The sequence below is a fragment of the Callospermophilus lateralis genome, chromosome 14 (genome assembly GCF_048772815.1).
Source record: "Callospermophilus lateralis isolate mCalLat2 chromosome 14, mCalLat2.hap1, whole genome shotgun sequence".
Taxonomy (NCBI): Eukaryota; Metazoa; Chordata; class Mammalia; order Rodentia; family Sciuridae; genus Callospermophilus; species Callospermophilus lateralis.
In genome coordinates, this window is record NC_135318.1 from 5,421,545 (window position 1) to 5,447,034 (window position 25,490).

At 35.0% G+C, this 25,490-nt stretch overlaps 1 protein-coding gene across 8 annotated transcripts in view; it reads right to left on the reverse strand.

The window, feature by feature from the left end:
• Window positions 1–25,490, reverse strand: part of Kidins220 (kinase D interacting substrate 220) — a 102,759-nt gene that overhangs the window by 15,817 nt on the left and 61,452 nt on the right. For 4 of the 8 annotated variants that reach the window (XM_076833959.2, XM_076833957.2, XM_076833958.2 and 1 more), the window contains exons 23-26: window positions 8,518–8,696; window positions 6,862–7,088; window positions 4,684–4,797; window positions 3,920–3,976 (exon numbers count right to left, since the gene is read on the reverse strand). In XM_076833959.2, coding sequence (XP_076690074.1) covers window positions 3,920–3,976; window positions 4,684–4,797; window positions 6,862–7,088; window positions 8,518–8,696 — 577 coding nt within the window. The remainder of the gene's footprint in view (window positions 1–3,919; window positions 3,977–4,683; window positions 4,798–6,861; window positions 7,089–8,517; window positions 8,697–25,490) is intronic. The other 4 variants (XM_076833961.2, XM_076833960.2, XM_076833964.2 and 1 more) reach the window with 2 other exon arrangements.

The following is a 25,490-nucleotide window of genomic DNA, read 5'->3' on the forward strand; positions in this document are numbered from 1 at the left end:
GTTTGTCAGTGAAATGCTGTTACCACAGGAACAGCGAACTCTAAGTCACACCATTCTTGTGGTGACTACATAGCACAATGCCATGGGGGAATGGGAGAGAGACCTGGCTCAACCCAGCCTTCCTAAGCTGTCACAAAATGATCTCAGTGCCACTATGGTTGACCCTTGAGCAATAAGGGGATTAAGGACACTGACTCCACACATCGTCAAAAATTCAGAGAATTTCTGACTCCCCCTAAACTTAACCGCCAATAGCCTGCTGTTGACTGGAGGCTTACCAATGACGGCTGATTAATACATTTTGGTTGCTGTATGGATTACATACATACATGAGCACCTTGTGTCTGTCCAGTCACCTTGGTAAGCAGCTGACTGGACAGACAACTGCTCACACCAAGCTGGCCAGCATCCCACAGTATTTTAAGCAGAGTGTCCTAACACTTGAGCTCCTGACAAGAGCAACAGGAGATTGCTACAAAATTATTGCAGTAAGTATTACAGTTAATTTTACGTAGTTATGATTTTATACTGCACTTTTTACATTTCTCTCATTGCAAATGCACCATGGATAGTTGGTATGCATAAGTTTGAATAAATTTTAACTATAATAGATTTGTATATATTTTGTGGAAGTAAATGATAAAATAGACTTATCTATGCATACTTTATGTATTCATGATACACCATATTTTCTTAGTTTTTCAATATTTCTAGATTACAGTTTGTAAAGTTTTTTCAAAGTGTTGCAAATCCCAATGAGCACATAAATGGACTCAAATAGTCCAAATCTGTGTTGTTCAGGGTCAACTGTAATTCTCAGTGAAAACTGCACTAAAGAGGCTAAACACACCAAGTAAAATTTCCCTGAAAAGCTTTCAAAATTTTAAAGTACAGTCATACATGTATAACATTTCAGTCAACATGGGACCTCATATTATTGGTTGGTCCCATGATGTTGTACCATCTGGTGATGTCATAGCTGTTCTAGTTTGTATAAGTACACTCTAGGCTGTTTTATACTACAACAAAATTGCCTATTACTGCAATATTCAGAGCAAACTGCTCTCATTAAGTGATGCATGACTATTTAAGTATTCAAAAAAAAACCTAGAAATTCTTCTAAATTCTAAGAACACAAACCAAATTACATCTTTTGAGTCTAAGAAGTAATAACAAGTAAACTGTCTTGAGTGTACCTAGATTGACTGGAGTTATTTGTACACTGCTCCCACTACTGAGACAAAGGTTATTTAATCTGAAACTTTTTAGTTCTGAGTCTTTAAAGCTCTGTGGAGTTTGGCTTTGGAGTAGTTGTAATAATAATAATGTACTTAAAAGTATGCTAAGGCTGAGTAACTCTTAACTGAGACCTAAGAGGAAGGTGGGCTTTTTCTAGATTAAAAAAGTTGAGAATCAGAGAGGTGAATAAACTTGTCCAAGGCTAAGAGTTCATCATCAGCATCTATTTAACTCAAAGACCAAAGCCCTTCTTCACCCACAACAGAAATAGGGGCAAAGCAGGCAGCAGGGTGCTGGAGAACAACAGGCTGGGACATGGGACATGCTCATTCTGGCCCTTTATCTGGCACTCCCCTCCTGTACCTCTAGCTGAGCCTCACAGGGTTCAATGTGATGGAGTCATTTACACTTGACTTCAGGTTATTAGCTGTCCCTGAGGAAAGCTCAGGAGGAAAGGCAAGTCCAGGTGGGGCCAGAGGTCTGCTCTCCCTGATTTTATGAACTAGAGTTCTGATGAGACTTCATTTCTAAAAAAGGCTTCTCTGTCTAAAAGGTAAAAATAACTGGTTCTTTTCAGCTCTAATATTCTGGGGAGCATATATTAGGTCTAATATTTTCCCCATTTTTTCAAGATTTGGCACTTAATTTTTCTCAGTCATAAAATCCTAGGAAAAATATTAAGCATGGAAGCGTATACTTGAAATCCTCACCTTTGAGAAACACTTGCATATGTCTATATGTAAGTCCTTGGCTGGGCTTCACAAGGTATAATCTGAACTATGTCATGTGAGAAAACCCAATTGTTTTCATAAGAATATGCTTTATAATCGCTTATCAGAAACTCTTTTGGTTAAAAAAAAAGATGGGTCTACCTCTATTTGAAAAGACCAGAGCTGGCTAACACTTTTTGGTCTGTGAGCAGCCCTCCCCCATCAATAGCACATGCTGGGGATAGCTGACCATGTGGACATGGTGTCCATTGTCCATACTGTTGCCTAAGACAGAACTGGAAAGCCTTAGGAGCAGAAGGACTAAACATTTTTGCACTGAGAAGCCTTTTGGTCCCCAACAATGTTCCCACATACAAGTTCTTCACATTTCCACCACTGTTTTCAATATACCTTTGAACTACATGTTTACTTTTTACGAGTTTTTTTACAAAACACATTTTATATGTTATTGTCATTGTTAATTTCTTAAAAGCAAAGAAAGCATGGTAAGTACCTAACCCGACTAGGTCAGTTACAAAACTATCTTTTACTATTATAAAAACAACAAATAGTTTGGTTATTTTACTAAACAAAGGCACTAAATACAGGCAGAGTACCTTTACACTTTGTTACTGGGCTTCTAACCATATCTCAGATACTGCATTATTTTACCTTCCCAAAAACTCATTTTAATTTTGCCTCATGCTCCTTTTCTGCTGCTAAAAGAAACTACTGACACTTCTGATTACCAGTGTGCCCCTACACTTTTTGGCATGGTAATAGCTACTGTTTCAGCATATCTGTGCCATTAAGTCTATCAAATTCTTCACAGTCACTTATTTTCATCAAAAATTTGCTGAGGAATTTTAGCTCAGAGAATTGCACTGCATGCATGAAACTCTGTATTAAAGGCTCTCGTACAAAACAAAAACCCACTCTTGCATATAGCAGTGATGATTCATGGATTTAAGATTCCCTAAGCATCCAAAGAGAACTATTATGGTCTGCTACGTCTATCATTTGTGGATAATTGAAGTTACTCAAACACTTGAGCTGAAATGTTAATGACTTAAGAATCGTCAACCCCTAAAAGCAAACAAAATGGTGGTTCTTCTCTCTTACTAACATAAACTCAAAGGAAACTAAAGTTTAAAAAATTATTGCCTACCAAATGCATGCTTTAAGTCAAAAATTGCTGATAACATTAGGATGCAATATTTCACCCTCTGACTCAAAGTACTATGCCACATTTCAGTATAATTTTAGATTAAATTGATCATATTTACTTGGAATAATATATTCTGTAAATAAAACAATAAAAGTTATTTCCTCTACAAAGTTTTTGTTAGTAAGAACCTGCCTTAAGGTATTGAGGGGAGGCTTGAGTAACTTCCTTTAGATGCTGAACCAGCTCTGCATTTGTCTGGAAATTTTATTTTAATAAACAGAAAGAAAATTAGTACTGCACAAAGACTTAGACTACCTGTGGACACACAGGTTAAGAGACTCTATTACCTATGGATGCCCACGTTGAGAATATCCATTTTAGGTGCATACTATCTGGTTCATGTCTTCTTATAGTCTCAAAGGTGATTTTAGATATTTTCAAAACTCTTCTACATGTGCATTACCAGCTATATTCTTCATAAAAACAATCAAAGGTAAAAACAGAGCTCAACACTAAGAAACAAACACCTGAATGCTTCTGATGGTTGCTGGGAAAAACTTATGGGAGAATAAAAATCCTCATCCCATGCCAGTGATCAAAGGGAAAAGCAGGAGGAAGTAAAGGGTAAATATCAGTTTTTTAATTAATTCATGAGCTATAATTATTAGTATTCAGCTATTCTGCACTAGCTGCCATCACATAAATGCAGAGTTAGTGAACTGCTGCCGTGGCGATTAAGATGTCATTACTGCTGCAGAAGCAATAAGATGCTAGGTTCCACACCACAAGACTACTCCATTACCCTCGAGGAGTCTGTGGGTGAAGGAAGCCCCTCAGCAGCATCCTCCTTGATAACTTCCTAACAACATAAAACAGGAAAGCATGGGTGAAACGGTGCAGAGATAAGCCAGACTCTGATGAATGAACATGATGTTAAAATAATAATACATACAACATTGAATCATTTCTATGACTAGATTTTCCCTTCATGACATTTTAAAATTTAATTTAAATTATATTAACAGGGAGTTTGTTACTTGTTACTTACACTAGTTTATCATCAGGAACTCCTAATATATTAGGCAAAAATGTATTTTGTTTTGGATTAATTAGATTCAATAGTACCTTTGAGCGATTTCTCCTTATCCTGTTTAGTTTGTGACATTAGACTGAAATGTTTTCATTGCCTGCATCTATGTTTTTCATGGTGCTAATACATAATTATGCAGATATCACATATGTATAGCCTTCAAAAAAATATTAGAAATTATTAGAGGTAAAGATTTAGTTTTAAAAGTTTTGGTAACAAACATTAGTTTACAAGCCAGAAATCTCTGGTTGTAAAAAACTTAACATTAATCACTGAGATTGCTAATCATTTTCCTTCTACAGATTTTACCAGAAACGAAAACAAAATACATTTTGTGTTAGTAATATCTTACATTTCTTAAAACTATTTATAAAATAAGTTGCACTCTTTTACTCTGGAAAGGAAAAAACCCAATTTATAGTGCTATCTATGTTTATTATGAGATTAATATTTTAGTTACCCTTTTACATACTTACTAGGCCATTGTTCTGATCTCTGGGCAAATTCGTTTTTACTGATGGACGTGAGATGAGATGGTGGGAACTGCCAGGGTAATACCTTGGCGTGTAAAGGTATGGGGCAAAGAATGGCTATGGAAAAACATGTAACAAAAAAGGGCATGAACAATTATAGAAATAAAAGTGTAATGAGAGTTATCAAATGAAACTAACCAAACACACTCCAAAACTTTTAGTGCAAGTGACAAAAGAACAAAAATGCCTCCCTCATATTCTGTAAGATATAAAACCAAAATTTAAGACATATTTTTTACATTTTATATTATTCATTTAATTATAAGCGTTTTTAAAGAAAGCAACTGAAATTTTGTACCTTACAGTTTCGACATGTTTAACGTGTACAGACTTGTCAAGTGGCAGGTTCAAAGTGATTACATATATTAAGTCAATGTCTTTTTAAAAAGCAGACTGGTATCTTATTAGAATACTATTACTTACAAAAAAAAAAAAAAAAGATTAGCTCAAATAAGACCCAGAAAAGTCTGGATCATATGAGAACACTCCAGTATGAAATTCAGGAATAGCATCACTCCAAGTTCCTGGAGCTTCCTTATATCCTAACCATCCTGGAGTGTGCTCTATTTCTAAATAAGAAATTATATTTCGTAAAAATAGGTAGAGAATCCTGTTTACATGAAACCCAGAACTACGGCATTTACTTTTAATCAGCTTCACATATCAGATTATCTGGGCAAAACTACAATTCACTCGGATGTTACACTAATATATCATCTTCTCCCACCTTCTTTACCTCTGATGGCTTAAGAGAATTATTCTGTTTTTAACCTTGAGACTAAAAACCTCAAATAACTATAACAATAACTACTAAACCTAAAAAGAAAATTAAATGTTTTAAAAATAATAAAATATTATTAAAGCATTATCATATTATTGTTATTGTTTAAGTTAGTAAATATAAGAAATTGGTCTAAATGATCTGATAATTTTTTTTAAATAAACTTCTTGGTCTCAAAACTTCAAATGGTATTAATTGAATGAGTTTCTGTAAAATTATAGCCAATTTTAAGAATGTGATTAAAAATCTGCATTTGACATTGCCTATTACATGTTAAATTTTACAAGGAAAAATACACTATAAAATGCTATTGTTCTACCTTTGTCTCTTTGTCCATATGAAAAAAGGAATAACATTCCTAGGGTAATTAGGTATTCTGTACATAGAGAATTAGGAACAGAATACCTAATTACTAATATGGCCAACAGTTTTTAAAAATTGAAAATTTAATTTAAATTCTGAAAGTCCTTCTTTTGCCACATTTATTTTAAACTTCTCTTTCTTCTTAGCTCCTATTACATTTATTTAGCTAGGCAGTTGAAGTCTGTGAATACTAGCCCCTATATTTTCTTGAATTTGACAAAATAGGAAGATAACAAAAATAAGGAATTGCGATGGATCTTAGAGTACAGTCCAGGAAACATAATTCTATGGTTCATACTCCATTTTCTGGTAGGAAATATTAGTGTTTAATGTCATTAACATGAGAATAGATAAGCTGTAGGCTGAGCCCACTAAACCTCACAGTATTTTAACACCATTGATAATTAATTATACTCCCATCTTCTCATTTAAAAATTGCATATTTATATTAAGTATATAAGACAATTTGAAATAAAACTAAAAACAGGCTATAGTGGTATTAATTGGCGATTACACCTGAGTCTTACAAACAGTATTTTCCCATTATTATCTCACATTTCAAAGGTATAAATCTTAGTAAGTAGAGGTATAACAAACTACTATAGGAATTTAAGTTTATCACTGTTGTAAATGCTAGAATGAATTATACAAGATATACCAAAGGAACATTTGTTTATAAACAAAAAGAAATACATTCCTTTAGAGCACAGAATAGTCACTGCTGTGGTGTACACTTTCTTATCAAGAAAATAAATAAAAAGCATCTCTAATATTCAGACTCAAATTTTGAGATCTGTAATATGCTAAACTCCAAAGTTCTGCTGATTTTTAAAAACATATATTTTACATTTAAACTTCAGTTTCCTATTTTAAAGCCAATGTACAGTTTCAAAACAATAATAGAATCCACAAGAAGAAAAGTCCTGAGATTTTCCTGAAACAAATTCTTAAAAGCAAAGATACCACTGTGTCCTTACCCTGTTGTAGAAGGGATGTTGAGGGCCCGTCATGCCGCTGTAATAGCTGCTGTGAGGTTGTGGTGACACCACCCCACCTGCAAATGGCCCGTTGAAGGAAGTAGAGGAAGAGCAGACAGATGGGGGTTGACTGTAGCCCGAGGGTGCCCGAGGAGGAGCTTCATGTAGCGGAAGTGGAGGGTATGCAAGTCCTCCTATATTGATCTGCTCTCTCGCAGCACGGACATCTGAAAGATTCCACCATATTCCAGAAAGCCAAAGAAAACAGGGTAGTGGTTATTAGTCCAATCACCATTCCAGCTTTCTTTACTAGAGAGAAACATGGCTGTATCACTCTTGTCAGGGATTCCAACAGGAAATAGACAGAAATCTTGAATGTCGTACTGATCTTTCAGTTAAAAAAGCTCAATTAATGTTTATAAAAAGTTTTTCACCATTTGAAAAGTCACCAACATATGGATTCTGTTCTTAAGTTACCAAGCCTGCTAATTCTTCTTTTTAAAGATTTTTAAAGATATGTTAACAATTCTTATAATGCATGAAGTATTACCAACTGTAATAACCCAGATTTATCTAGTATCAACACAAAGTTAAATAAGACTACAGGTTTGTAGACTCAACCCTGTCCAAACAAAAGATTCCATAGACCCAAACACACATTTTACATCAGGCTTATGACTAATACCTATAAAAACTGCAGTAGTAATTTATTTTTAATTGCCACATAATAAAAGTACACATTTATGAGGTACACTATGCTACTCTGATACATGTATCTATTGTGTGGGATATTAGCATATTCATCACACCTCAAACATTCATCATATCTCTGTGGTGAGACCATACAAAATCTCCTCTTCTAGGTATTTTGAAATAAATATTAAGTTATGGTTAACTATAAGCACCCTGCTACTGTGTGATCAAAGTCAGAACTTATTCTTCCTACTTTGCTGTACCTTCATACTCACCACTTCTCTTCCAGTCCCTTTCTCCTTATCCTCCCAGGCTCTGGTAAGCACTGTTGACTCTACTTATCTATGAAAACAGTTTTCCAGATTATACATGTGTGGGACCAAGCAGTGTTTGTCTTTCTGTATCTGGCTTACTTCCTTACATAGCATACTAATTTAATTCCTGGAATACTCAAGGATAAGCCAGCAGAGCAGAAAGTGTGTTTCAATAAAGTTGTGGTATATATGTGTATATGTACACAGTGGTACCCCAAGAACTTCTTCTATTTCAAAATCTTAATGTTATGATCCTCAAGTATACAAATTTAAGTTAGAAACTTAAAAGTAATAGAAAGATTTCCTTAATCTTCTGGAGAGAGCCCTTTTAGGAACAGAAGACTGGTGACAGGAAATGATAATGGATTGACATTTAAATGTCACAACCATATGTGAATAAAAATCTGATTCCAAAGTTCCAAAGTAAGAATTTGGGGAGGAGATTATAATAAAGTAAGTCGAAACATTTTCTTAACATTCCCAAAAGAATAAGACTCCTAGTCCTTAATGGCAGTAATTCTCCTGTGTGATGCTTGGTTCAAATTTCTTGTTTTTTCATGAAGCAAAAGAAACTTATATGGCAACATAGAAACAGGGAAACATCTGAGGACCTTAGGGAAAAAAAATTAAATGTATTATCAACACCCACCTGCGATAATCTCCCGTAGTTTGGGATCTAAGTTTACAGTGCAAGGCAGAAATGTCTTTACATCTCGAGCCACAAGAACTGGGGTCCTTGAAGACAAAAATACTTCGAAATTTCTTATATCTCCATCAATTTCAAGCAGTGGTTCAACATCTTTAGTTGTTGGAATATTCTTTGATATTCTTCAAATAAGAAATAAATGAAAATTTTCATTAATGTCATTATAAGAAACACAAATTCTGTACAAATTAAAAACTTGTTACTTACACAACTAACACATTACACACTTGTTCTTATTTAAAATTGTTTTTTAAAGAAACCCAAAAAGTGGTATAGTTACAAAATTACTAAGGTAACAATGAACGATGTCAGAACCATATTGTCTTTAGCCAAAGGCAGACTTGACAGGGAAACACAGGTAGAACAGTAACACATACGTCAGGTATGCCACACACTAGTGGCTACCTCTCAGGGATGACAAAATAAGTTATTGGTGTACAGATGAGGACATGGGCCTCTGACATAGGAGAGGGAGTCGTGGCTCTGAAACTCATGATTTTTAAATAGACAATCACTGTTCTTCGCTTTGCAGAATTTTTTTTTCTTTTTCCCCCCTAATACTAGGAATTGAACCCAGGACCCTGTGCATACTAGGCAAGTGCTCAAGCATTGAGCTACACACTCCAGCCCCCAAATAAAGAATAAATTGTCTTAGACAAACTGGAAAAATGTTAGCACAGGTTTTTCTTAAACAAAAAGAAGATTTTATTTTCTATTGTAAAAGTATATATGCTTACTATATAAGCATTAATATGAGAGAAATACAGAAAAGTGGACTGGGAAAAAACACATTTATCAATCAGACACAGTAACTGTTAATAAAATGTATTAGTCTTTTATTAAGTAGAAGTTTGTGGAGAGTTGAGTTCAAACAGAAAGTAAACAATGTTGTATGAGATAGAGATACTTGAAAGTAAAACAAGTAACACTTGTTCATTAAAAATAATTATTACACATTCTACATCAAACTGCGTGAAACCTTGCTTTTGTAGGTTCAAATGGTGACATACAGATAACTCTGCAGGGTCCACCCAGCAGATGCCAGGCAGCAGGCTGATCTGAGGCTGCACTGGAAAATGCACCAGAGAGAGACAGAGATGAAAAAAAAAAAAGGAGAGTGGCTGAGACAGAAAGGTGGATGAGGAGAACTGGAAACAACCCCAACATTCACCAATGGGAGAATGGATAAACGATGGTATATTCATACAACAGAACACATCCCAGCAATAAAAAGGAGTGAACCATTGATACACACAACAGCATGGGTAAATCTCATTAAATGATGCTGAGTAAAAGAATCCAGCCAACAAAGAATGCATAGTTGTTTGTTTTCATTTATATTAAAGTAGCAAGTATAAACCAATCCATAGCAAGCAGGTCAAGGTCCTTGTGAAGCTGGGGATGAGGGAGGCAGGTGGGTGACAGAAAGGGATTACAAAGTACCAGTAGGAAACTTCTAGAAATGATGGATTTGTCCACTTTCCTGACGGATGATGGTGATTTTGTGAATAAATAAAAATATTAAGCTAGTAAAACTATACTATTTATTTGTCTGTTTGTTTTTGCAGAACTGGGGATTAAACCCAGGAGCACTTCACCACTGAGCTACATCCCCAGCCCCTTTGTAAATTTTGAAACTGTGCAATTATAAAATGTCAGTTTGCCATATATCGATTGTACCTCAAAAAACTGTTTCAAAATCACTGGCACTATCTTCAAAGATACTCATTTCGCAATCAAGAATATGAACTGTTAGGCTGTATTAAATGAATACAATTTCAGAGGAGCAGTAAGGTTTTCATGCCCAGGCTGGGGTTGTGGCTCAGTGGTAGGGTGTTTGTCTAAGCATGTGAGGCACTGGGTTCGATCTTAGGCACCACATAAAAATAAATGCATAAATTAAAGGTATTGTGTTCATCTACAACTAAAAAAGTTTTTAAAAAAGATTTTCATTCCCTTCAAAAATGAAATGGGAATCTTCCTTAAATAATTGTAACAGTTCTACTATTTCTTTGGAATCAGCACATTACCACTCAGACCCAGTACTCAGCAAGAAGCCAAATATTAAAAGTCATTTAAGGAAAAATCTAGAGAACAAAATTAGCAAACGAAAGAATAGGGTGCTGCTGAGAAAATAAAGACAGTAATTCTGTCTTAATGAATTTCAAGAAGTCCTTCTGTAGACATACATACCTGCATAAAACAGAAAAAGTTTTCTGAAATGGGATTACTTTTAATAAAGTAAAATGGCATTCAAACTGATTGTTAGATAAACTTAAAGTGGATGGAAAACCCAAAGATTGACTGCAGAAGCATCATTTGCAAAAGTGACCAAAATATACCAGAACGTAAATAGTTAAAAGGTAGTTCATCTATTTCAGAAGTTTAACCCACAGGGGGTGGGTGGGGGGAAAGACTAGGACTAGAAAGATTTAGATAAAAACATACAGCTGACAAGTCACATGAAACAAATTAACTGCATTTAAATGCCAGTGCTGCTCAGGCCTGAATGCGAACAGTGTTCTCAATGCCATGAACAATGGTACTGCTCACAAGCCAGCTACTACTGCCAGGTTCCAGATTGAAGTCTTTCTTCTAACCTTCTGAGCTCAATGCATTAAACTCTTCAGCTAAAAGAGATATTTATGTAAATTATAATCTTTTGGCAGAGGGCCATCAAAATCATATGGGCCTTCATTTTTTAGATGTTTTTCTAAAGGTTAACATTTAAAGAATTTAAGTAACTTCACTTTTCAATTAAAAATAAATTTAAATTTCCATTATTATGAATCATGTGAACTACAGTTGCCAGCAGTTAAATGGCCCACAGAAAGCATTTAAAAACTTGGGCATCAATGAGCTCCTGGTAAGTTTAAATGCAATTTCTTTTTATGCCACCAATGGAGCAGCACTTGTTAATGCCAACATCAATGTAAGTTAAAGCATTTTAATTACAAATGACAGTGATTTGTAGAAGTCCTTATTAATTTCTTGCAGAATTTACATAAACCATTCAGATCACTTCCATCCAAAATGAAGATTAAAATACATGGAAAAAAATTCTATTTGAAAAATATAAGTAGGTTCTTAGAGCATAATTTATGAAGAAGGTATTGTTTATCATACTTTTTCTGAAGAAAACTGCCTAGTAATGTCATTAGTTAAAAGGAAGTTAAAATTTAAGATAAATTTTTTAATCTCTCTCTCTCTCTTTTTTTTTTTTTTTTTTTTTTTTTGTGCTTAGGAACCAAACCCAGAGCCTCACACTTCTGGGCAAGCAGTCCACCAGGAGCTAAACCCTAAACCCCAGCCAATTTTTCTTTAAAAATTCTTAAATGCCTTAGAATTTTATGACCTTGAAACAAAATTAATTTCTAGTAGACTCTCAAATACCTTCTACCATGGATTGCCCACTTATTCAATACCCTCTATGCCATAAATAATGGAGATTCTGGGAGATGGATGGAACACACAGATAGAAAACAGCCACTGAGCACTATAGTTGAAGGGTCAGGAATAAACAGGAACATGAAATTCACTTGGATGACTACTGCTATCTCTGGAAATACAACCAAAACCCCTAGACTCCTCAGAAGCTAACTATCCACCCCCCACCCACCCCCGTTTTCACCTAGTTAATATCCTGTATATCAGCAAAACTTGCCCCTCATCAGGTTGGTCTTCTGAGAGCAGCACATACTCCTCTACTACAGGCCCAGAGCACATATACTTCTTGCATATTACATATCACAACTGGAACTGAACATTCACTAGTAGAATTATCTTCTTAATGTCCATATCCTTCTCCAAACTGTAAGTTCCATCAAAGCTGGGAACAAGTTTGGTTTGTTCACCATGGTATGAAAACTGTCACAACACTGTTGTTCAATAAATATTGGAAGAGTAAATAAATTACGCACAAAAAAAATATGTTCTTCCTAAAGAATTCTATTCTTTCAGAATGAAATAATTTTCACTTGTATCTTTTCTGATACTGACATAGCCTTGTGCTTGGGAAAGTGCAGGTTGACCCATTTTGAGTTAATTTTTGCACATAATGTGAGTTGAGGGTTCAATTTCATTTCTTCTTATGTGTGGAAATTTAATTGCGCCAGCACCATTTGTTGAAGAGACATTCTTTCTAATGAAGGAAGTGACACTCTTGTCATTTGTCAAAACTTGATTGGCCATAGATGTTTGGGTTTATTTCCGGACTCTCAGTTCCATTTGGTCTCTATGTCTCTCCAGTGACACAGTGTTTTGATTATTACAGCTTGGCAATGAGTTTGAAACTGGGAAGTGTGAGCCTTACAATTTGTTCTTTTTCAAGAATCTTTCAGTTATTTGAGTTATACCTTGCAGTTTCATATGAATTTGAGTATCAGCTTTTCATTTCTGCAAAAAAGGCTACTGGAAGTCTGATAGAGATTGTGTTGAATCTGTAAATTACTTTGGGTAGTACTGACATTCTATCATCTAGTTTTCCTATTCATAAACATAGAATGTCTTCCTATTTACCTAGGTCTTCTTTAATTTTAGTGATTTTGTGTGCATGTGGTTTGAAGGATCAAACTCAGGACCTTGTGCGGGATATGCAAATGCTCTACCACTGAGCACTGCCAGCCCTTTAGTATTGCTTTCTAGTTTTCGGGGTGTATGTCTTTAATCTCCTGGGTTAAATTTTTTAAAATATTTATTTATTTTTAGTTGTAGTTGGACACAATACCTTTATTTCGTTTATTTATTTTTATGTGGTGGTAAGGATCGAACCCAGGACCCCTCATGTATGAGGTGAGCGCTCTGCTGTTGAGCCACAACCCCAGCCCCTCCTGGGTTAAATTTATTCCTAGGCACTTTATTTTTTAAGATGTTATTATAAATAGACATTCCCTTTCAGATTGTTCACTGCAAGTGAACAGAAATACAATTGTTTTTTGTATTGATCTGTACTCTAAATTTTGCTGAATTTATTAGTTCTTATGGGATTTCCTTTGGATAGCATTATGTCATCTATGATTAGAAACAGTTTTACTACTTCCTATCCAAGCTGATAGGAATCCTCTCATTTATTTTTCCTATCTAATTGCTCTGGCTAGAACTTTAGTACAATGTTGCATACAGTGGATGAAGAGAGGGTATCTTAATGAGTTCAGGCTGTTACTATAGAATACCACAGACAGGTGACTCAAACAGCAGACATTTCTCACAGTTCTGGAGAACTAGGAAGTCTGAGGTTAGGATGCCAAATGGCCCAGTTTTGATGTGGGCCACTTCTTGGTTTGCAGAGAACTAAGTCTCTCCTCTTGCTGTGTCTTCACATAGATGAATGTGGCTCTCTTAATGTTTTTTTAGTAAGAGCACAAATCCCATCAGGAGTTTTCCACCCCACTAACCTCACCTAAACCTAACTGCTGGCCAAAGGCCCAACTCCAAACACCACACATTGAGGTTAGGGCTTCACAAATGAGTTCTGGTGTGACACAAATGTTCAGTCCACACACAGCTGGCGTCCTTGTCTTGTTCCTGTTTTCAGGGATGAGCTATCAGGTGGTTTTTTTTTTTTTTTTTTTTTTTTTTGGTTTTGGTTTTGTGTGTATTTGGAGTGGGTGTGGTGTGTGGTGCTGGGGATTAAACCCAGGGCAACCCAAGCACTTTACCAACTGAGCTATATCCCCAGCCCAGCTATCAGTTTTTCACCACTGTGCTTTTCATAAATGCTCTTTATCATATTTCTTAAGTCTCCTTCTATTACTAGTTTCCTGAGTAGTTTTAAAATTTTTTTTTCTAAAGAGAGAGAGAACTCTTTAATATTTATTTTTTAGTTTTCGGCAGACACATCATCTTTGTATGTGGTGCTGAGGATTGAACCCGGGCCGCACGCATGCCAGGCGAACACGCTACCGCTTGAGCCACATCCCCAGCCCTCCTTTAATTATTTTTTATTGATTTTTTAAAAATACATGACAGTGGAATGCATTACAATTCTTATTACACATACATAACACAATTTTCATATCTCTGGCTATATATAAAATATGTTGACAGCAATTTGTGTCTTCATACATTTACTTTGGATAATATTTATCACATTCCACCATCATTGGTAATCCCCTGCCCCCTCCCTTTGCCTTGCACCATTCTGCCCTAACTAGAATTCATTTATTCCTCCCATGTGCTAACTTTAATTATTATCTTGCCTTTTTTTTTTCTTTATCAGCCTAATAAGAGATTGCCAATTTTATTTTCTTTTTCCCTTCCTTCCTTTTTTTCCCTGCTATTGAGCTAGGGATTGAACTCACATTCATGCTAGGCAAATGTGTACCACTGAACAATATCCAAGCCAACATTTTTTTCTTAAAATAGACTTTTAAAAATTTCCTCTAATGTGAATTTTTTTCTTCAATGGGTTGTAAACTTCAGCAAACAAAACCACTTAGGATTGTTATTACTAACTATGTCATTGATCATCTCTACTAGTGTGGTAAAAAAAAGTTCAGATATTCATATTTTGAATGTACTTGCTATGATTTCTTTGATTAGCATTATTTTATTTAAGAGGCTGTGGGGCTAGGGTTGTGGCTCAGCAGTAGAGCACTCACCTACCAAGTGCAAGGCCCTGTGTTCGATCCTCAGCACCACATAAAAATAAATAAAATAAAGGTATGTGTCCAGTTACAACTAAATAATAATAATAATAATAAAGAGTTAAGCTGTGTGTGTGTGTGTTGTGAGTGTTGGCAATTTCAGGAATATGTGGTATACATTATGAGACAAGCTACTGACCCAGAAGTTTCATTTTGGCTCTTCTACCTCCAGCAAGTGATCTCAGGCAAGCCAATCTGCAGAACCTCGGATCCACATTCATAAGATGAAGGCAATAGTATCTGTCCTACCTACCTCACAGGGTCAACATATGTACATATTTTAGATACCTATAAAGTACTATAAAATGATAATAACAGATAAAGTTAGCAAGATTAACCATCAAAATAATTATCTCAACTTGATGCCTATAACCAAATCCTTTTAAATAAAATAGCTAAAAAGGCTCAGGTAAGCAAATAAAGACTATATTAGCCACACTATGTTCCTAGGCTACTCAATTAAGACCAATCTTGTTTAACTCACTTGAGGTGTAAAAATAAGAGTTAAGGTATTTATTAGTGTTTACACAAATAAGTTGCAACCATTAATTCAAAAATAGAAAAGTTTTTCCCAAGAAGAGTGCATTCTTTAATAGAACTATGGGAATAGAATTCCATACAAACAAATATATATATTTTAATATAAGAAAACAAGGAAGTAATACCTACATCACTAAAACAAATAATCAGTTGGTTCAATCAAGATGATTTATCTTTCCAACCAAATCTTTATCATTTATTACGCATTACACCTGGCATGTGTTGACAATCACATAACTTTAACATTTAGTAAAGTGAAGCACATTTGTTTGCAAAATGATACATGACACAATCACTTCAGATGATCAGCAACTGAACTGCTATCTGCTCTTTAATGTTTCAGTTCATCATTCTACCACCTCACAAAGGCTAGTGACTTTGCTTGCTAAAGTTGGCAATATTTGTCATTTTCAGTCCTTCAAAGCAGGTAACCCAAGTGAAGGTGCTATCTCTGTGAGAGTTACAGCCTGTTCCATGTTCTGCTTATTTGCAAATATCACTAAGATGGCTTTGAAGTTCTTCACCTTCTGATATGGCAACAACTCTGATTTGGAAATGCCAGTTTGGTATTGGTAACAGCTTTACTATATAAATGACTGCATCTATGTTTGGATAATAACATCTCCAGTATGGCTCTGTCCTTCTAAATTCCAGATTTGGATCTTGGAACTTAAAGAAGAAGAAAAAAAATATGTGTGTGTGTGTGTGTGTGTGTGTGTGTGTGTGTAATAAATCCAAAAGTAGGAATAGTGGTAGTGACTTTTTCAGCCTATAATTGCATAAATATTGTGGGATTTTTCAACTCATCTAACCCTCAAATTAAAACCCTCATTTCCTAAATTCCAAACAGACTGGATAAAATACATGAGAAGAGTCTACCATCAAATAGCTGTTGCCCTCATCAATCCTCAGAAACAGCTATTTGAGCCACCTCTGCTCATCCTGGCCTCCAGATTGAGCTTCAAACCTGGACTTCTATATTACTCATCAAATTTGTTATCTTTTCAAAGAAACAATTTTTGGTTTCATTGTTTTTATTGTTTTACTGTTACTCTGTTTTGCACTTTATTCATCTCGGTTTTAACCTTTATTATTTCTTTCCTCCTACCACCCTTGAGTTTCCTCCTCCCTTGCTTTTCTTTTTCTAATTCCTCAAGGTTTAAAGTTAGACTATGAATGCAAGATCTCTTTTCTTTTTCTCCGTCCTTCCTTCCTCCCTCCCTCCCTTTCTTGGTGGTGTTGGGGACTGAGGTCAGGGCCTTGTGTAGGCCAGGCCAAGTGCTCTACCACAGAGCTACACCCCAGCCTGCTCTCTTCTTTTTTAATGTATGCATTAACAGCAATAAATTTCCCTTTCAGCACTGCCTTTGCTACAACCTGTAAGTTTTACTCATCTCTAAGATCCTTGGAAAGATGCTTTGATAACTATTCCATGAGTCACCTTTCACACATTAGCCTAGAGGTCAGAAAATAGACACCTCACTATACCTAAAGTAATAAAAGTAAGAATGTAACCAAAGCTGAAATTGTCCACACAGTCTATCCAGAGTGAACACTGCTCACTAGATCAAAGAAGCAAAGCCTCACTGGCAGAAAAAGCATAGAGGCATCTGCGTACTTGAAGCGGCCAGCTAGGCACTCGAGACAGCCCTGGGAACAGCGTCAGGTGTTCTCTCTAGTATTCACTGTCCAGAGCCTACACAAAGATGTCAGCATTTCACAGGCATCCTATTCAGCACCTACACTAGGAAACAAGCACAGAGAATAGTCACAACAATTCTTCAAGTGTGTGCGTTTCTGGTTTTAAAAAAAGGCTTTTGCAAGTATTTAATGTGTTTCGAATTGTTTAATTAAGGATGGTCTAATTAGGGTTAAATAATGCAAACCTTAAAGGTGCTTACCTAAGTTGCCACAGAAACGACTGACAGAGCTTAACAATATTATTCTTTTACTTACTAGAAGAACTTCACATTTTTTTTTTAATATTTTTTAGTTGTTGATAGACCTTTATTTTACTCATTTACTTATATGTGGTGCTAAGAATCAAACCCAGTGCCTCATACATATCAGGCAAGCACTCTACCACTGAGCCACAATCCCAGCCCAGAACTTCATATTTTAAAACATTATTTTCCACTAAGGGTATATATTTCCAAGATAATCTACTTGGCCAAAACATTTGAGCCCAAAATTGCTTTTTTCATACAAATGGGGGAAACAAGTAGGCATGCAATTTAAAGGATAAATAAAATGTTCAGTATGCAAACTCAGGAGAAGGCTATCACACCAGTTTTCTCCACAGCAACACTCTGGCTAGGCCCTAGCTAGGTGCTAAGTACCACACCGTGGCAGAGGCACCACGTGTCCATGCACATTGAGCAGCACAATGGCCTCTCCTCCAGGTGATGCTCACTCTCCCAGATTAGAACTAACCAGAGAAACAAAGAGGTGTTTAAACTGAGGTAGGATCACAATAATTTTATAATATCCTTCACAGCAGCCCATTTTTCTAATTACATTTGTTTTACAATGTTATAATTTGAATAAATTGATTTATATTAATTCCACTTTACTTAATAAAATTCTATAAAAGATTTCATTTGGAAAAAGGTTTCCACTGATGGTAAAACTATAAAAATAAGTGCATTACAGGATGATGCCTACCCAGTTACAAATGCAAGTGATCAGATAACAGCAACTCAGATGACAAAACAAAAATTCAAATCTAGAGTAAGAGATGATTTAAGTAAAAAGAAGCAAAATAATTCACAAGTGATTCAATATGAAAATAGTATTTGTCATTAAAAAACACAGCCTGATTCTGGTATCCAGAGTCTATGGTATGATATCAATTTTTAAATGCTCAGATGTAAGTAAATGAGATCAAATTTTTATAGCTGTTTGAGGCAACACTAATAATACTGCATGTTGAGACCAGGTGATAAGATATCCATCACTTAATCATATATATGGAAACAAATGTTTTGTAATAAAACCCTGAATAACAAGCACAGAGAATAGAAGTCAACTATGAATATTTGAAGCAAAGTCAACTAATGAATATTTGAAGCAAAACCTTAATTACACAAAGTATCTTAAAATATTAGTATTTATATGGCATTTGCCAGTAAATGGATGGAACTGGAGACTATCAAGCTAAGGGAAATAAGCCAATCCCAAAAAACCAAAGGTTAAAGGATCTCTCTGATGTGTGAATGCTGACTCACAATAGGTGGGGGAGGGGTAGGAATGGGAAAGACAGTAGAATGAATCAGACATCACTTTCCTATGTTCATATATGAATACATAACCAGTGTAACTCTGCATCATGTACAACCACAAGAACAGGAAGTTATACTCCATGTATGTATGATATGTCAAAATACATTCTACTGTCATGTATAACTAAAAAGAATAAATTTTTTTAAATTAGTATTTAATATTTTTAAATCTAAATACAAACTAATAAAAAGATGTTTTTAAAAATCTCTTTTTTTCAAATCTACCCTCTGCCCAAATATTAATTCAAAAGATTTCTAGGAGAGAGCTGGGGCATAGCTCAGTTGTAGAGCACCTGCCCAGCACAGGTTTCCACTAAGGGTAACCAAGGGAGGAAGGGAGGAATTAATTAATTTTAGGATAAAAAGCTATTAGCAGGGGCTGGGGATGTGGCTTAAGCGGTAGTGCGCTCGCCTGGCATGCGTGCGGCCCGGGTTCGATCCTCAGCACCACATACAAACAAAGATGTTGTGTCCACCGAAACTAAAAAATAAATATTAAAAAAAAAATTCTCTCTCTCTCTTCCCCTCTCTCTCTCACTCTCTCTTTAAAAAAAAAAAAAAAAAGCTATTAGCAAACTTTAAAATTATACCACATGATTAGATTCATTTGCCTATAGTCATGATTCTCAGTGCTGGTAAATGTTGGGAGGGAGGGAAGTCGGGAAAGGAGGTGAGTAAATAGAGAGGAGAGAGAAGGAAGTATATGAAAATTCAACCTTTCATTAAATCATTTTCCCTTGTTTTTCTGCTATGGAAAGGGGGAACAAAAAGCATCACAAAAAACATTTCATGGTCAAACGTGCTGACGGTGTTTGCAGTGCCACACTCCCATCTTGTGGACTTGCTGAACATTGCTAACAGAAGCCACTTCTGCAGGTGGTCTTCCATTACCATTAGCACCTCATGTTATTTTAGCCTTGTAATGGCTATCGATTTTTGTGGCATATTATTCTAGTTTTTCTTGTATTTTAAAATGGTTTAAAATATTTTGATTTGAAAATCTGAAATCACAAACCTCCACTGAAAAAATTAACTTCAGAAAAAGAAAAGTTAACTGATCTCTGAAGACATATTAATTTGGGGTGGTAAATTTGAATTCTTCAATAATTAGATGTGTCTAAAAATATACTTACAAAATATTTTGCATTATAAAAAATATAATAGTTAATTTTATATATTAAATGTATTTTTAACATATTAAAACCTATTTTAGAAAAACTGACCTTGTCACTTGTTTCTAAAAAGCTTTAGTTAATATATTTGAGTTTTTCTTGTTGAAATTAGAACCACACAACTTTGGAACATTTAAAGTTCTTTGTTTTACATTTTGCATGAAATGCTAAAAATGACATTGAGTTAAAAGTTCAGAAAATATTTTAAAAATCAATTTTTTCTATAAAAAGTGAAAGAAAAGCTATTGAGAAAGCTACCTAGGAAAAAAATTATAGCCACTTACTAAAAAGAAAAATAGTTCAAAGGATTAAATAAACAGATGTACCAGCTGTTAAAGTACTAAATTAACACAAATGATATTTTTAAAGCTTTCCTTACAAAATCTACTGCAGTTACTAGGCATTTATTTAGAATTTTCTACAAGTTGATAAGAAGCTTGTATTTTTTTTCCAATAGAAATGACAAACTTAAATTATTTAGAAAAATTTCTACCTGAGGTACCTTCCTACTGATATGTATTAACTATTATAAATATTTATGGGCTTATCAATGAGAATTGAATAAAATATATCTGGAAATAAAATCAGTTTAATCTTGAGTTTCTACTATCCATGTGGCTACAAAGGCTGGCTCCTGGCTCTGAAAAACAGGCCTGGAGAAGCTCCACACAGTGGCTGGTATGTCTCCCTCCTGCTCCGCCTCCTAGGCAATAAAGAGAATATATTAAAGTGCTTAATCCAATGCACAGAACATACAGAGGGATCAAATAATATATCAGCTAGTACTTTTTCTAGAATGTGCCCAGCACAAAACAAACTCTGTATATGTTTAATGAATGAACACAAAAAGTTTTATCCTTTAAAATCACACTGAAAATCTATAAGAAAAAAATTGAAGGGGGAAGGATCCATCTAAGTCTGCCAACACAAAGCAACTCTACCATGACCTTCATGAAAGGATTATAAACATGAGAACCTCAGAAAGGCAGCTGAACTCAAAGTTACAGGTAAATGCTCAAGAAAAAATGACTGTGATTTTAGCATCACCTGACAAAAAAGCAGAAGCCATTCAGTGTGAGGTGAAGAACCCAATCACCATTCAATTTATATGGCCCGCGACCTTATTATGTACCTGGGACATACTGGGGGGACAACATAAGAAACATTTTATCCACATTTAGAACCAATGAACCAAGTCTAGACTGACAGTGTTCTTTTCAAAATGAAGTGAGTCTTCTCTTCCATTCCTCAATCCAAATGTCAGCATCAGATTTCTTTATTCTTTCATGAATACTCACTACTGTCTTCTCTATACCAAGTCACTGTAAAATTTTCAGCAAAAATGTATTTAAAAAGCTACAGTGCAAAAAGAGCAATGCAAATATTTGTAAGAGAGTACCTATGGCAAGCATCTTAGTACACAATGGATACATCTGAGATGTGGGGTATCTGGGCTTCCTGAGATAGTGGCAATTAGATGAGAACAGAATAATGAGGTGGGATGGAGAGGAATACGGGCCAGAGACAGGAGAGTGTGGAAAAGTGAACAGTAAGTGAGAAGAAAAAAGAACTGGTGAACCTTGCTAAGGTTGCTTGAAACTCCAGTAAAAACCTGAGTCATGCGTGGCAATTTTTGAGTACTTATTTCCCTTTATTCTTAGAACCCAGTGTGTTATGCAAATTCCATCATTTCCATTTTACAATGCCACAAATTAAATTCAGTGTTACTCTAAAAGTAGTTCATCAATTGTTCTACTGCCTATAATATCTTCCTACACCTAGAAGTCCTCAATAATACTAGACATCAGCTTTCACTCTCAAGTAGGGGTTTAAGTACTGGGAGGGCAGATCATGAAACCGGCTACAAGGAAGAAGGCAACTTTAAAATATGATCCAAAAAGTAGGCCCTAAACCTACCATTTTATTAGAAAATAAAGAATAAAGTGACCCTGAGACACCAGAAACTATTTCGACAGGAGAGATACACAGGGAAATTGGTCCTATAAATTCTGACAGATGTACAGAATAACTACAGGATTTTCTTTCAGTGCACTGAGGTTACTACCCAGCTCTGGCATAGTCACGGCGTGCCACCCATGCCATTTCCTCCCACTCATTTCATCTTTATTATGAGCTAAGTAGTTGGCAGACCATTTTCTGTACCTCTACTTATCTTAATTTTCCCACCAAGATTCACTCCTATCCCTTCCCAGCAAGACATTCATAAGATATGCTTCTCTTAAGCCACAGGGTTCCCTAGGACAAGTCTGGACAACCAAATAGTAAACGTTACAGCATCGGGGAGATGGACACCACTTTTTCTTTCTTATTTTAATGTGGGTTTTTTTTAATAACTTTATTTTATTTATTCATTTATTTTTATGTGGTGCTGAGGATCGAACCCAGGACCTTGCACATGCAAGGCAAGCGCGCTACCGCTGAGCCACAACCCCAGTCCTGACACCATTTTTTCTTAACCCTGCAATGAAACTTCATTTCCCTCAGAGCAAAAACCAAAGTCCTTATAGTGATCTTCCAGAAGTGGCCCATGACCCCACTCCTCCGACCTCCCTAAGCTCTCCTCTCCCCACCTACCCTCACTGCATCCCTTCTCAACAAGTCACATCCTTTGTTGTTACTGTTTCTCCAACATTGATTCCATGTGCTTTCTGGCCTTAGGACATTTGTCTAAATCATCCACTCTGCCCGAAAACACTTCCCTAGAATTCTGCTTGGCTAAATCTCTGGCCTCCATGCCTTCCTTTCCCAATGAGGACTGTCTGACCTGTACATAAGATGAAACCTGCCCTACTCCCCCTCTCCCTAACTCTCCTCTACATCTTCTATTCATGGTTTGCAGGCTCACTTTCCACACTGAACTTGGCAAGTATACTATTATTTATTTCTATCCATATAAAATGTGGTTTCTATTATTAATTATGTAATCTTGATTTCAGTATAAACTTGCTTACTTTCCTCTTCTAGATGGAGAATTATGAAACATGATTTTGCAAAGAATAAGATAGGGCTATTTCTTTAAGAAGATAATGATAAAATATTGAACCTCTGCATTCCAAGCAAATGTGTTTTGGAAATAAGAATGGAAATAATTATGTACAAGATAGTAATTTTATAAATTTTAAATGTTGACAACACCGTATCTACAGAAAGGTCCCATCATATCAATAACACAGAATTTCAGTAAGGTTCCAAGCTATACATTAAAAAAACAACAACAACAACAAAAAGCTAAACAGCATGCATGAAACGATGTCTGCAATAAATGTTTCTAGTGTCTGAAAATATTAATTAAGAGAAAATTTATCAATACAAAAATGATGTACTTATCTTTCTAATTTTTTTTGGTACTGAACCCAGGGATACTTTACTACTGAGACTCACTGTAGTCTTTTTTTATTTTTTATTTTGGAACAGAGTCCTACTAAATTGCTTAGGGTTCTCACTAAGTTGCCCACACTGGCCTTGAACTTGTGATCCTCCTTCTTCAGCTCCCAAGTCGCTAGGATTATAGGCATGTGCCCCTGTGCCTGGCAAAACGATGTTCTTTGTACTACAAGACAGGTGAGACAAAATTTCACAAACTAACTAAGGTCTAATTTTTCATGCCATTCAAATTTAAAGTTTAAGTCCATATGAAAAGGAAACAAGCCTGTTCGAAATCCACTCCAAATGATGAAGAGTAAAAATGAAAAAAAAAAAAAAAAAAGAAAGAAAGAGCAAAAAGAGGTATGAGATGACTAGAAACAATCAAATTAAGCTTTTGAAAGCTTTGTGTGAACACCAGAAGGAAACATCCTAAGACATGACGTTCATTCATAAGACATGATGGAATAATTTTAAAATATTAAATAGGTCTAAAGGCCAAAACTTAGACATCCACAGTATCCATTCAGCAAACAGCTATTTTAATGAAAGGAAAATGGCTACCATTCTCAAGCTGCCTCAAAACTTGTCCAATTGTTTTTTTAAAAAAAATTAAACGAGTAAAAAATGAAATATGTTATCTTTTACACAAAATGATTCTGACCATATCGTCCTGAGTAAAAGATGGATTGAGCAGAGCCAAAATAAAAATTTAAAACATTATCTTCACAAAAACTTTACTTAAATTGATTTTTTAAAAACCTTTATCATTGCTTAAAATGCAAGAAATAAACTTTTATCCTAAAATATTTTAACAGTTATCTAAAGTGCTGCAATAAAAAGTCAACAGAAAATCTATCTAGTTTTTATTTTACTCACATTCTTCTTACTAAATGTATGTTAACAAAAAAAAATCCCTCTCAAATGATCTAGACAAAAGCTTTTAACTCAACACATAATTGCAAGAAAATTACAATAATTGTACCAATTAAAATAATCTTGAATGAACAGTATGTCATCTTAATGTTCCAATGGTTTATAGAGGGATCTACTTAATTAGCTGAAATTGCTTTCCAGTGTTAGTATCAAATGTCATTTGTTAAAAGTTGAACAATTTAGAAAATAATTTAACAAAGCAATTTTACCAAACACCAAGAACCAACATTTTCTTTCTCAGATGAATAAAGCAAGCAGATGTGTCATCAAATTGCTATAAAAATAAATGAGGCTTTTTATGGATTAAAAAAATAAATTTTACTACTAACGTTAAAAATACTATTTTCTGATTGTTTTTACCAAATCAGATTTCTTTAATAAAATAAATGAATATCAATTATATACTGCTGCTTTTTATGGCTGTAAATAAAACTTTTTATTATTCAAATGACAAGCATCAAAGAACTCAACCACAGCTAACTAGAAACAGTTATCTAAATTATTGTAACATCCTCCAATATATGGTCTTTCAATATGCTGATAAAATTGTCTTCCTATAGTTAGTTGTTCATTCCAAATCATCTCATTATATTTAATCATCTTAAGTCAACTCCTCATCAATTCTCAAAGACTACTTTCTACACTTTTTCTTGGCCTGGCTACAAATATTCTTCGTAAGTATTTGTTAGCATATAAGAGAGACTTATTTCTCCAAAAAGAAAAAAGTCACCTTGAATCCAACTGACTCAAGGACTATGAGCTGCAAGGGCTGAGGTAAAAAACCAGTCTCTTACTGGTTTCATCACAAAACAAAGTTGACCTCACTTCATTATGCCTCCAACACACAATATTCTATATTGACTTGAACAACAACAAAAAAATCCCTTACAAAAAATTCACTCTGAGTTATTTTTGTTATGATGAAAAATGCCCACACCCCCCAAAATAGTTATTTCACA